The sequence below is a fragment of the Zeus faber genome, assembly GCF_960531495.2.
Source record: "Zeus faber genome assembly, chromosome: 4".
Classification (NCBI taxonomy): domain Eukaryota; kingdom Metazoa; phylum Chordata; class Actinopteri; order Zeiformes; family Zeidae; genus Zeus; species Zeus faber.
In genome coordinates, this window is record NC_137191.1 from 29,071,624 (window position 1) to 29,085,615 (window position 13,992).

The following is a 13,992-nucleotide window of genomic DNA, read 5'->3' on the forward strand; positions in this document are numbered from 1 at the left end:
CACAGGAGACAAACGTAGTGTTCCTTCCTCGTATTCCACCGAATTAAATTAATTTTTTTTACATTTTGGAAAAATGCCATGAAATTTGTTTTTATACTCTTATTTAAAATTGTATTAATTAAAATCCAGGGTAGTAACATGTTACATGTTACTTTTTTTTCCTCATGTGCGTTACGCACATGAGGAAAAAAAAGTTGTTTTTACAGGAACAAGTACTTTTCCTTTTTTAAACTGTACTTCTAATCTTTACTCGAGTATAATTCTGAGCCTGTAATCTACTTTTTACTTCGCTACCTTTGCCATTCATACTATCATTACAACTAGTCTGCTCTAAACGCGGGGATTGAGTGTATGGGGAAAGACTTGAAAAATCTTGGTTTGCAAGTGATTTGGCAGCCCATTTGCAGTACCCTGGTGCACTACTAGGGCACACGGCCCCACACATTAATATATGATTTATTGCAGCAATAGTCCCAAAATCAGTTTTTCTTTTTTTTTCTTTTTTTTTTTTTTCACACACACACCCTGGTGCATTATTTACATTCATAAATTTCCCGATTTTTGAAAGCAAGATCTTGCTCGTTGAGCTTCGATATACTTGGAACTTCTGTTATTTTCCGTTAGGGAAATGGCACCCTCATCGTACCCACTTGGAAAAATTGAGAAAAAAATTACGGTTTTTTACAATTGATAAATTTATATTCCCACATTGAGATCTGTGAAGTGTAAGAGCCGGAGAGGAGTATCCTCGTCCTATGTAAAGCAAATTATATCTTATTAACTTACAATTTTTCGCCCAGAACTACCAAGAAAGTCTCTACTACCAAAGAAAGTATTTCAGTTGCACACCCCATACACTCTCCTCCATGAACACACACACACCATCTCAACAGCTTGGTGTGTGATTGCTTTGCCCCATATGGATACTGGTGGCCCCAGGGCTAACATAGCGTTCCAGTCTCGATCAACACAGCAAGGAGATGTTCATTCAGACGATGTTCTCAGGGGGAGACAGACAATCAGATATATTTGCTCCCTTTCTCGCAGATGGACCAAGAAGTCTTTTGTGTCATTTCACTGAACGATAGACGGTCACCATTTATTTATTTATTTATAGGGTCTTATTGGGTCCTTGAGGTGCTTGTCCTGCTGCAGAACCCAAGTGCGCTTCAGCTTGAGGTCACGAACAGATGGCCGGACATTCTCCTTCAGGATTTTTTGGTAGACAGCAGAATTCATGGTTACATTTACCACAGCAAGTCTTCCAGGTCCTGAAGCAGCAAAACAGCCCCAGACCATCACACTACCACCGCCATATTTTACTGTTTGTATGATGTTCCTTTTCTGAAATGCTGTTACTTTTACGGCAGATGTAATGGGACACACACTACACCAAGGTTCGACGTTTTCCCAAATGTCTTGGGCATCATCAAGAGGTTTTCTGGCGAAACTGAGACGAGCCTTTAAGTTCTTTTTGCTCAGCAGTGGTTTTCGTCTTGGAACTCCGCCATGCAAGCTATTTTTGCCCAGTCTCTTTCTTAAGGTGGAGTCATGAACACTGACCTTAACTGAGGCAAGTGAGGCCTGCAGTTTTTTGGATGTTGTTGTGGGGTCTTTTGTGACCTCTTGGATGAGTCGTCTTGGGGTAACTTTGGTCGGCCGGCCGGCCGGCCACTCCTGGGAAGGTTCACCACTCTTCCATGTTTTCGCCATTTGTAGATAATGGCTCTTACTGTGGTTCGCTGGAGTCCCAAAGCTTGAGAAATGGCTTTATAACCTTTTACAGACTGATAGACCTCAATTACTTGGTTTCCTGAATTTCTTTGGATTGCAGCATGATGTCTAGCTTTTGAGGATCTTTTGGTCTACTTCACTTTGTCAGGCAGGCCCTATTTAAGTCATTTCTTGATTGAGAACAGGAGTGGCAGTAATCAGGCCTGCGTGTGGCTAGAGAAATTGAACTCAGCTTTCCAAAGATGTGATAAACCACAGTTCATTTATGTTTTAACAGGGGGGTGGGGGCACTTTTTCACACATAGGTTTGGATTTTTTTCCCCCTCAATAATAAACACCTTCATTTAAAAACTGCATTTTGTGTTCACTTGTGTTATCTTTGTTAACCTTTGTTTTATAGTTTATGTTAGGTTTAATTTTTATCGTTATTGTACATTCACTATTTTTCCATCTTTGAGTTAATCCTTAGTGTTAGAGCCATTATGTTATTTTTATTTTTAAACATAAATATTGCTGTTTATAAGGGTGCTCAGATTCTCTCTCTCTCTCTGTTTGGTGTGTATCACAGTTTTGGCGCCACAGTAATATTACGGTTTCGGTATCTTTATATTCAAGAAAAAAAAGTTAAATTTAAAAGGTGTGAAGATTTTTTGTTATACTGAATGAATACTGAAGAATGAGAAGAGTAATAAATATAAATACAATACCGTTTTCACACCAAGCGGGTAAAAATAGGCGATTGATATATATATTTTTTATTTTATTTTTCTAACGGCTGTATACTACAATTTGTCACTGTGTGTCACCGTGTTCTGAAGGTTAACTGTCACAGTTAAATGGTACTGTAGCTGTATATATCAGACCCTGTTATACTAATATACAACTATAGATTGTGACATTTTGGATATGATGATATCGTTTCAATGTTGTCTTTGCCTGCATTGAAAGGTCACTCAGTCTGAACACATTAGTTCTTGCGGAATCAAGTGGGCAACGAATGCTTTTATCTGTACTGTTTTTACAATAAAATTAGTGGGTATACCCAGGTTTTTAAACACGAGTAAACTGGCTAAAAAAAGGTGATTGATGCCTTTCCCATTGCTAAGGAGAAATGCCGCATTTTTTTTATTTTTTTTGGTGCGTCACAATCGACGTCATGTTCACACTGTGATTGGGAATGTAATCTTACGGCAATATTTAACTCCACGGTTTAACATTTATCCACTATTTATAAATCAAACTTAGTTTTGATTACGTTGAGAGATTAGAAAAAACAAAGGAACACGAATCTGGAAAAATCTAATTTTCCTTCTCGAAATGTTTTTTTCAACTTATTTTGCGGCTCGTGGCGATTTTAGAGAGGGGCGACAATGCGGGTTTTACTGTGGTGGGTCACCTATCTGACACTGATCGACCAGTCACCAGCCACGGCAGATCAAGCTGAAAACCGTCTGATTACGGTCATCAGCCGATCGATCGGTACATCTCTAGTTGTCAGCATTAGAGAATGTACAACACTGCCTGTTTTGGTCATAGTTTCAGTGTTATCTCCCTGATACTAGTATAGACAGTTGAAATTTGGACTTAATCATGTCTCAAAAAACATCATCCAATTGGGGTCACAAAGACGAAATCATTTCAAATTGGGTCCATTTCCTAAATGGCATTAGGTGTACTTGGTATGAAAAAGGTTGAGAACCACTGCTGTAGACCAGTCGGGTGTATACTGAACATCCAAGCACCAAATCTAGCCTCCGGACTGTGTGCCTCTTCCTTTGCAATAACCCCCAAACCCCTTTGTTTTTCCTCGCAGTCCAAGCTAATCCTGCTGTGCTGATGGGCAACCCCATCCGGGCATTCACGCCGCCGTTGGGCGGTACACCAGTTGCCATGGGCAAATCCCCCAGCCCTGTTCAGAGGATAGACCCTCACACGGGCACCAGCATCCTCTATGTCCCGGCTGTGTACGGGGGCAACATGGTCATGTCCATGCCCCTGCCGGTAAGTTCACTGCCCTGCACTGCTGTTCAAATCACACCCACCCAGACATTGGCATCAGATATATGGTGTTGACACCACTCACCACTCTGCATTGACAGCTTCACGTTTTCGTAGCTACGATGGGAAAGCAACCAATAACCCCCTTTTGGGGGGTGCTAATGTTCCCGTTTTACGTTCCTGGCCTTTTTTTTTTCGCTGCCCTGGTGGAAAAGCAAGCTGTTGTAGAAATGCTTTAGGTGCTTGCTATTCATCAAATCTCTGTCTATGTACAGTAGCTCACTTCCCTTTTATGCTAAACACACCCTCTGTATTCCTCACACTTCTTTTATGGAAATGTGTGGGCCATCCGTGTTTGCCCGGAAAGATGGACTTAAAGATTTATGTCTATCCACGGCCATTAATCTTTCAGTATAATATCTGAGATACTCTACATATCTTCCGCACATCTCCAACATAATCTTGAGTTATATTATGTAATTACATGTTTAAAAAAATGAAATGCTCTTCTCTGAAAATGTAAATCGTAAATGATTTAGCCTACAACCAACACACTGGCACAGCAACTACTAAATGGTAGCATGTCTTATCTCACATACGTTATATAACCGCTGTCTTCTCTGTTTTTGTTTTGTTTTTTCCCAGTTGCCTTGGCCAGGATACCAGAATCGATTTGCCATGGACCCTCGCATCATGAGCCACCAGGCAGCCATGGCGTACAATTTTAATCTTCTGCAGGCCCAGAACCGGGGCTCCCCTATCCCTTACAGTGGAGTGACCCACCCCTCTCCTGGAGGCATGGGTCAGCCCAGCCCCGACAAGGAGCTCCAGGCAGACCCCATTAGAAACGGTGCGCCAAACGCTCAATTTTCTTCATTTAAAAATTCACCAAAATTGGTCAATGATTCACTAGTGAAGTCAATGAGTCATTGATTAATAACAGAACTTATATTTAATCACCTCAGTGACAAGGAAAATGTTCAGCAGCACAGAGGAAGAACAGACTGGCTATTTTGTTTGGGAAGATGTATGTTAATTTGTGTGGATATTGTTGTCTTCGCAGGTAAATTGGAGGGCTGTTCAAAGCCAGAGCAGAGTCGTCTTCAGACACCCGAGAGGAAACTCACAGACATGAAGGACAAACAGGCAAGTTTTCGATAGTTACTTTTAACGTGAAATAGTGTTTGTATTGTTTGAGTATAGTTGTTTATACAAATAAAATACATCTAGTCTCCTGAACCTCATATTGTAAAAGCGTGATTTGGCTTGGAGTGCCCACACATTTTAGCCATGTTAGTTTGGGTAATAAGTAATATTTGTTTTTTTTGTGTGTATTGTCCAGGGAGATTTAGACACTGGCCAAAGTCGAGGACTAGATTCTCAGACGGATGGCTTGGGGGGGTTTCCCAACAGTGTGCTCCATCGAAAAGACCCCCCAGTAGGCCAAAGACAGCTCAACTATCACCTGGCACCTCCGAACCAAGGCTTTACCCCTCACCCAGCTGGGGGCAGGCCCTTCCCTCAACAGTACCCTGTCTCCAGGCTTCCCTATCGAGTCGGGCAGCCCTCACACCCAGGGATGGCTCAACCAAGTGCACAGCAGCAGCTTAGCCCTGCCTATTCTGCGGGCAGCCATAACCCTTCCTTCTTCGGGGGGCCCATGCCCCAACATAGAGGGGTCCAGTCCCCCACTCTGGATGGCCCAGAGGCCACAGCGGTGGAAGAGATGTCGGGCCCCATGAGGGCTCAGATGGCCCACCCAGCAGGGCACCACCCGGGCCTGTCACAGCCCAGCAGGGTCAACAGCTTTGGCGAGGACGGGCAAGACGGTGGGATGGCAGATGGCTTAGGTGAGATTATTATCTTTGGTACTACCACAACAGAACGCTCAGAATTATACTTATCTTTCCTTCTATGATTAAATTAAATATTTCTGTGGAAATAAATAAAATAACGAAAAAAGGGAACGTTCAGTTTCACTTATGTCCTGTTTTCTTTTTCTTTTCTTTCTTTTGGCGTTTGTCCTCTTGATGTTTTGATAGAAATTCAGAAGCTGCCTTCACTCACTCTTTTTTTCAGTTTGTGCTGAGCTGACATAGCCCCCTTAATTAAACATGAGGGGTTTCTTTCTAATAGGCAAGTGGTGGTTGTCTAGTACACAAACAAAGCAATGGTTTCTCTTAGAGTCACTGACATCTGGTTGTCGTGGAAGGAATATGAGGAGAAATCCTGATTGAATAGCAAAATTTTAAAACCCATTCTCAGGACTCAAAACAGTGAAAACATCTCCATTCACTTTAACATGTATTCTGAATAGGGGAAACGCATAATCCAGCCCTAATTAACCAGATAATATAATCATTTGTTTCAGAGAATTGGCTTTTTGATTTAAAAAAAATAAAAATAAAAAGGGAAAGAGACATGACCAAGGGTGTAGAAAATGGTGTCCCTGAAAAGGGATTCCTCAAAAGGGATCTCTCAACCATTTATTTTAGGCACTGGAAAAGACCCAGACAATTAACTTGTTCACCATACTTTTTCGGCAGATTGTGACTATTATGTTGTCTGAAAGGTTTCTTAAAGCAATTTCCTTTTGTGGTGTTTGTTTGTTTTTTTTGGACAAAAACAGTGTTTGCAATGACAGGAGTGTAATAGTAACCATGTGGCTGTCTGTTCCCAGACCTCCAGGGCTCGCTCGCGCTGGAGGCCCTCAGCCAGCAGCAGCAGGCGGCCAGGCTGGGCCAGTGGGGGGAGTCAGCGGGGCCTTTCCTCCAAGGCGGCGTGGCCTTCCCTCTGCCCCAGCAGCTCGCCCACCTGGCCCAGCCCGGACTTGCTCGTTTCCCCCACCAGCTTCTCCGGGCGGCTAACTGGGGTCTGGGGACCAGCGGTGAGGACGAAGCCGCCCCCCCTGCGTCTGCCGGGCTGCCCTTCACCAGGTTGGACAGAACTTCCTTCTTGGCTTATTCTTCTCTTTTGTTCATGAATTATCTCTTGGGAGGATTTCATTTTAGCATCCAATTCCATCCATCCAGCATCCAAATGTCTGATTGTCCGAATGGCAAATCCACCCAATTGTATCCTGAACTGGAATGAGGGGAAAAATAGCTTTGAATGCTAGGAATTAAGTAGGGACTTAATGGTAATAATTGAAAATAAGATCTGTTCAACTTTTATTTCCCAGAGAGAGGCTACATCTAAAGAGACCAGACAATGACAATAATAGACAAAAGTACAGACTTTAGTTTGCTTTATTATGATCCAAAATTATCTGATACTGATTACTCCAAATATCCTAATACTCAAAAACTCCTAATATCAATCCCCCCAACCCCAGGTACCCAGGTCTGTTACGGGAGATGCCCCCCCAGGAGCAGCCTGACCCCAGGGAGCAGGCCGAGATGCAGCCCCCGCCTCAGTCACGCCTCCTCCAGTACCGCCAGGTCCAAACGCAGTCCCGCACCCAGGGCGACCCTTCCTCTCCATCATCCGCCGCGTCCAATCACACGGCCCCGTTCCCCACAGGCCCTTTCCCCCACGACTCTGCCCGTGACCTCCTCAACGACAGCCTCCTCAGCACCCCAGCGCTTCAGCAGCACCCCGGGAATTCCCTCTATAACCATGCCGCCTACCCCCACCACCAGCCCCTGGCACACTCTGCCACCTCCCCTCCCTCCCAGACCAAGTACCTGCTTCAAGAGGCGCAGTGGGCCCACAGCGGAGCTGCGCCGGTGGGGCCGCAACAGCAGAATCACCTGCTTGCGAGCCAGGGCCACAGTTTCCCCTACGGACTGCCCGTCATGGCTCACCCCGGGAGGCAGGAACAGGTCCATCTGATGCAGCTCCACCATCAGCACCAGCAGCAGCAGCAGCACCAGCAACAGCAGCAGCAGCAACAACAGCAACAACAGCAGCAGCAGCAGCAGCAGCAACAACAGCAGCAGCAGCAGCAGCAGCAACAACAGCAGCAGCAGCAGCAACAACAACAACAGCAACAACAACAGCAACAGCAACAACAGAGTCAAGGCCCAGGGGCGGAGTCTTACCACCCTCTGTCCCCAAGAACCACAGCTACAGCAGCCCTCCACAGTGTAGATGAGGTAAGATGCCACCATCCATTGCGAAAACTAAATTAGGTGGTGAGAGGGTCAGAGCAGCGCACGCTTGGTTCAGCTCTGGATTTCGAGAAGTAAGGTAGCCTGATTAAACCAGCTGTAACAGGGTCCTTTTGCATCTCAACTTCATGGAAGATTTGGTATTATTGGCATCCCTCTCCTCTCACTCAACATCCACTGATACGCAGCACTGAGCACAGCGGTACTTCATTATCCACAAGGTCTAACGTTTTGGCCGATCAGTGTAGTGTAGTTGCGTAGTTGACGCTCAAAAAAAGAGAGCGAAAGCAATAAAATGCCGGCTCTTTGGAGGTACTTCAAGGTAATTGAAGATTAGATGAAGTATTTATTTTTCGCCTGACAATAGTCCATAATTGTGCAGACTGCCTTTCTACCGCTGTGACAGCGGCGCTCCGCTCGTGATGAAAAGTTTGACTTTTTTTTTTTTTTTTTTTGGAGAAAGTGAGAAGTCAGCCATTTATTTTATTTTTAAAATTTTTTGTAACGATTGCAATTTATTTACAAAGTATAATATAAATGTTTATTTGCACTTAAAGTGAAAGAGACTTTCATTTGAAGTTTGAGCTGGACATTACCATGTTAGTAATATGTTGGGTCCTACTAAAACCCAGTGAGAGTTAAAGGTTAAATTATACTAAAACTTGGTGATTTTATCGGAACTCAGTGACACTATCTCATGTTCTATTATTGTTCCATAGTGAATAATGAACAATAATAAACAGTGTCAAAATCAGCAATCTCACTGTTGTGGTAACCGAAAATTGCAGCGGTAGTCCGTATGTGCAACTGTCCAACAGAAATCAGGTGAGTGTGATCAGATCATGGGATGTATTTGTCATCGAGGTACAGCAGATCGGAAATCGGAATCTGCAGGTTAGACTTAAAAAAAAAAAAAAAATCTGAATTAGGAATCGGCCAAGGAAATTGCAATCAGTGCATCTCTAGTTGGTAAACATGTTCAGTTACTTTACGAGATGATGCATTTTAAGGGTTATATCCGATTCATGAGATTAATGTGTATACTGTATATTTAGCCGTAGTAGCAGCTGACATACGATGTGATGAGCCTTGTTACAAGATGGCTACGGTGTGAATAACTGATGGAGGAATTTAGCTGCAGTCAAATGCCACGGAGACTCCCTGTTCCCCTTTTATTGTACTCAAAATATTTTCCCATTGTTGGCATGTCTACCTTTGAACTACGACACATATTCCCGAACAGGTTTCATTTTAGTTTGAACAAATACTCAGCTACCAAATGAGCAGCGTTGCAAGACCCCTCTGTTATTAAGGCCAAGAAGGCTAATGGAGGAGGTGCATCACGTTTGACTACGTTGGTGTAGTTTCTATGGCTTCCTTGAGCGCTAGTCGGCAATTTTCCAGTGTCACCGATGGTTCCTTTAACATTTAGAGAACATCAAAAAAGAACATGGTCAAAGTCATCCAGTACGATAAGCTTTTGATATTTTATTTTAATGAGACAATGGGACATCAAGGAGTGACCTCTGACCCATCGAGGCATGGACTCTATAAGACCTCTGAAGGTGTCCTGGCACCAACGTATCTGGCACCACTAAAACACCTCCTCACCGTATATAGGGAGACTGTGTTCCAAGTCCATTAAGCCAATGCAGAAGGCTGGGACTGAGGATGGAGGCGGTAGGCCGGGCACGAACCACACTTCCCGGTGGGCTAGATCCACGGGACCAAGGGCGGTCGGAAAGACTTGAGCAGCAGATCCTTAAAAGTCCTGTAAGTTACGAGGTGGGGCTCCAATGGATCGTGCTTGTTGTTCCAGCACATCCCACAGATGCTCGATCGGATTCAGATCTGGGGAACTTGGAGGCCAAGTCAACACCAACAAAAAAATTTACAATATTTTTATTGGGATTTTCCATAGTGAAGAGACACATCAAAATACAAAGACAGAGTAGAAACACGGACAAAAAAAGAAACTGGGCGTATAAAAAAAAAAAGAATTACACTGCATCGCTAGAACAATACGTCAAGCAAAGCAATGAGAGAGATGAACGGCATGGATTGTGGATTTTGTTGCTGACAAGGTACTGCATTGTACTGAGCAAGGTGATCCTGAAATTGCTGCCATATATCAGAAAATGTATAAAGACCGTCCATCATGTCATATTTACCTATCTGACTTCCAGAGGCTTAAAATGACTTTCTTTGCGATTACCATTCCATACATAATAGTGCTTTTCACAGATACACTGTAGTTTAGTAAGGAAAGAGAAAACCCAAATAGTACAGGTCAGAGAGCCACTTGAATATGTCAAACCAAAAATTACAAAGTTTTGATGTCCAGAAAAGGTGCAGATTAACGTCGATCACATAGAGGACATGGTAGGAATGGTTGTGTGCAATTTTGTTTTTGAATAATGAAGCCTGTGCGTAACCTCAACTTGGATGAATTGATGACAAACATTAATAGCACAAGAGTCGCGCCGTCCCAAAATCTCACCACCATCATCCCCAATCTGTGTACTGTTGGGATCCTAAAAATGCTAAAAATGATCCCTCCCAGGTTGGTTGATGTGTGGAGCTTCCTCATTTAGACGGAGACGGGTGCGATGCAAAATAAGCCTCTTTAATTGGTGCTACTGCAGTAGGGTCAGTTGGTAAAGTCTCCACGATGACAAGACCAACGAAACAAGACGAAAAGACTAACGACAAAGACGACAACCCTTATTGTCGACAACCCTTATAAAGTCTCTCCTAAGCAAGTCATCACAAAAGGATCACAAAGAACTGTGTACGTGCAATAAAGCATGAGCAACATGCACGCAATTGGAAAAGTACAGGCGCAATATGTGTGTGACTGGTCACTGGAACTGTTTTCCAACCAGAGGCGCCATTTTAAGCAAGCGCCATATTATTTCTAACAGGTGCCATTTTAAGCGCCATACTACATCCAACAATCCCCCCTTTGACCTCATCAAACATGAGGTCGCAATAATCGCGCCTCAGATAAACCTCATAGGCTACGATACTGCCACTGCGCAAAACAGTTAACAAAAAGTATAATGGGGAAGAAGGTAAATAAAACAAAAGTGTCCGACCCATCGGATCCTACAGCTGGACCTTTCCCTACCTACCTAATAGAATCTTACCCTAACACGAGAAATAAAATATAAAACATTGAACTTCTTCCCAGATAACATTTAAAACAAAACAAACAATTCTAACAATACATGGCACCAGGAGTGATTGGCAGGGAAAACCCCATTTGTCTTAGCGGGTAAAAAACCTACCAACATCCGTATTATTGAAGGTGCGGATGGCATTCACTCACCACCTGGACCATTTACAATAAAAGAGCAAACAAAAAGTACATAGTAATTTCTTAGGAGCAATGTCTCCCTGGGTGTGATACTGGATCCCACAGCTTTTTAGCTCTTAACCTCATGCGAGGTGTGCTTACTCCGCTGTTTTGATCTTTCTCTCTTGAACCCATGTCAACTAAATGCGCAACGCATTGGACAGTTAACAGTGAACCCTTAGTTGACACAGAAGACAAGCAGTGCCGCGACATTGAAGACCAGGCCCGCCATGAGGATGGGAATAATGTAGATGACCAGCTCCCCGGGGACTGCCTCAGGTGGTCCACCGCTTCGACGGAGCAGTTTGCCGCCATGGCACCTTATCACACTGTCGGCCCCGTTCCAACTCAGCCATGTCTAGGCTAATGCATAGCCCCAGGAGGGACACCACCTGTGTAGGAGGTACGGTACGAAGCAAACAAGACAATTGCAATATATACACACTCCCCGGGGATTATTTCCCCGCGGAGTCACTGTCCACATCATTTGTACCTGCTGCGTTGCCCAGGGCCACCCTGGTCTCCGCGAGAGAGCGCTGAGGGGTCCGAACCACTCGGACCGGTCCGGTCCACCTGGCCGCTTTCAGCCAGACCCCGACGGTGGGTTGATTCGCTCTCCAGCGTGGTCCTGTATCTTGGTTTTTATGAGGAGAGAGAGGCTTCCAGAACAGTTAGGATACCATAGTACAATGCGTGATCCACGCGGGTGAGATCCTGGGGCAGTAAGGGAGTTAAAGGTGAGGTCCAGGGGCGTCCCCCTTAGACCCACCGTGGCCGGACTCTCAAACCTCTCAAACCTCCTTCCTGTGCATAATTCAAATGGGGAGAAACCTGTGCCGCTGTTGGTGGATGCCCTTATTGGCATGAGAGCTATCGGAAGGGCTTCTACCCAAGTTAGCTTTGAGTCCACGCAAATCTTAGCCAATTTGGCCTTAATTGTACTATTTGCCCTTTCTAGGGGTCGGTATAGGAACAAGACTATATAGGAGGTAGGAGACAGTCTATGAACGAATGAAGGAATCAGAATTTCTTTTGACTTTAGACAATTGAAGGTTGTTCAGAGAGGAGGGAGAGGATCCATATGATCTGCCATAATTATTTTTATTATTATTATTATTATACCAATTCCAATTATACTGGTCATGGTAAATGCTTTGGATGAGATGAACGTTGTCACGCTATGTGTTGGGACCGTTAATAGGTGGCACATAACCATGTGGGCTATTTTCGTTAATGCTTTTGCTACTGCGCCTGCAAATCTTGTGCGTGGCGGTTGGCCTTTTTGTGCTGAGTCCAGGTTGGAGCTGTGACACATCAGGACTAGTCTATCTCCCCCTTTTTCTGAAAAAGGGCAGCATTTGCCACTCCCCCCTTTTTCAGAGACATCCAAATAATACTGGAGTGTGTAGTCTTCAGACGGCGAGGGCGAGAGAGTGTTAGGAATATCTCGCTGTTAAATGTGGTGTTAAAACTATGAGATTACACTTTTGGGTCTGTTCCTAACTTGTTGAAAAATACTTGAGACACATTGAATTTGAATGACACATTGAATTTGAATGTTAGGAATAACTCGCTGTTAAATGTGGTCGCGAGTAATCAAATAGGGCGTACCACTGCAGTTGGTTGGTCGTTTAGGGTGACGTGGTATGGGTCTCTCGGTGGGACGAAGGGTCGAATGGACTGCAACCAGGGTTTCCCTTTAGTGTACGGGGAAAGTATTCCCCTTTTTTTTAAGTGTCTCTGGGCATACTCTGCCCCAGTATACATCGGCAGCTAGTGTATCAGAGAACCCCATCACTGGAACCCGTGGCTTAGAATGGTGGCTGCGTGGGTTCAACAGTCATTGGGAGTAGGAGCTCTGCCAGTTCCTTCTCCAGGGGGCTTGATGTTTACTTGTTGTTGATGTTTCCTTTGATGGTTTCTTTCAGAGATGGTAATGTACCTTCATCTCCTTCCTCCCATTTGTTGGAGAAAAATATTTCCTCCTCGACCTGGTCGGCCCAGCTGGGCTTGGAATCGTCGAACTCGACTGACGGCATCGTTCGGGCGAGCGGAGCTGATTGATTTGGCTTATTTGGCTGATTTGGCTTATTTGGCTGATTTGGCGGTGGTCCCTGCTGCGCTGCTGGGGGTGGTCCTCTGTGTGTCCCAGTGCAACTGTTCGTGCTCTCTCCCAGCCCCCTGGCTGAACCAGGACTCTCGTACCGGGCATTTGCGAGCCCAATGTCCGTTTTCCCCACAGATGTAACATCCAATCCCCCTTTCCCTCGTCCACCGTAACGCCCACGACCACGTCTGATCGGATTACAATTAAATCCCTGGCCCCTTCCATAGTAGGTTGGCTGCTGTGGTGGAGGACTGTATGGGCCTTGGTAAATCTGTACTCCGTCTATTTCAAATAAAGGTGCTTGGACCGCAGGGGCAGGTAGCCTCGGCATATGATTATGTGGCCTCACGGTGTTTGTCGTTTATCGACATCGTTACACGCGAGTTGTAAACCGTGACAGATTGCCATTCTCCTTTCCGCAGCCCTTCTTCCCACGCCTTTGCGATCCTTTTCCACTCGGGCCATCATCAATTACTTGCTTATATACAGTGCAAAGTGCCTCGCGCAATGCCTTCCCTTCGGTCAGTTTATCGTCATCCAGGGGTAATATATTTTTGTCCCGCAACTTTTTTTTTAATGATGTCAATTGGAATTCTCTTTTAGGTCGTTCCTTCGGACTGAATCCTCTCAAGTTTAGTCTCCCATTTTTTTCTCCAAATGTTTCTCCAAACGTCCTTAAAAAA

General features: G+C 44.5%; 1 protein-coding gene across 1 annotated transcript in view; it reads left to right on the forward strand.

Annotated features, from left to right (window-relative positions):
• The window catches only part of helz (helicase with zinc finger), a gene marked incomplete at its 5' end in the record, with an annotated part of 87,525 nt that overhangs the window by 65,531 nt on the left and 8,002 nt on the right, over window positions 1-13,992 (forward strand). The window contains 6 exons of the mRNA XM_079998585.1: window positions 3,548-3,735; window positions 4,378-4,582; window positions 4,796-4,878; window positions 5,075-5,582; window positions 6,413-6,668; window positions 7,067-7,829. Of these exons, the coding sequence (XP_079854711.1) occupies window positions 3,548-3,735; window positions 4,378-4,582; window positions 4,796-4,878; window positions 5,075-5,582; window positions 6,413-6,668; window positions 7,067-7,829 (2,003 nt within the window). The remainder of the gene's footprint in view (window positions 1-3,547; window positions 3,736-4,377; window positions 4,583-4,795; window positions 4,879-5,074; window positions 5,583-6,412; window positions 6,669-7,066; window positions 7,830-13,992) is intronic.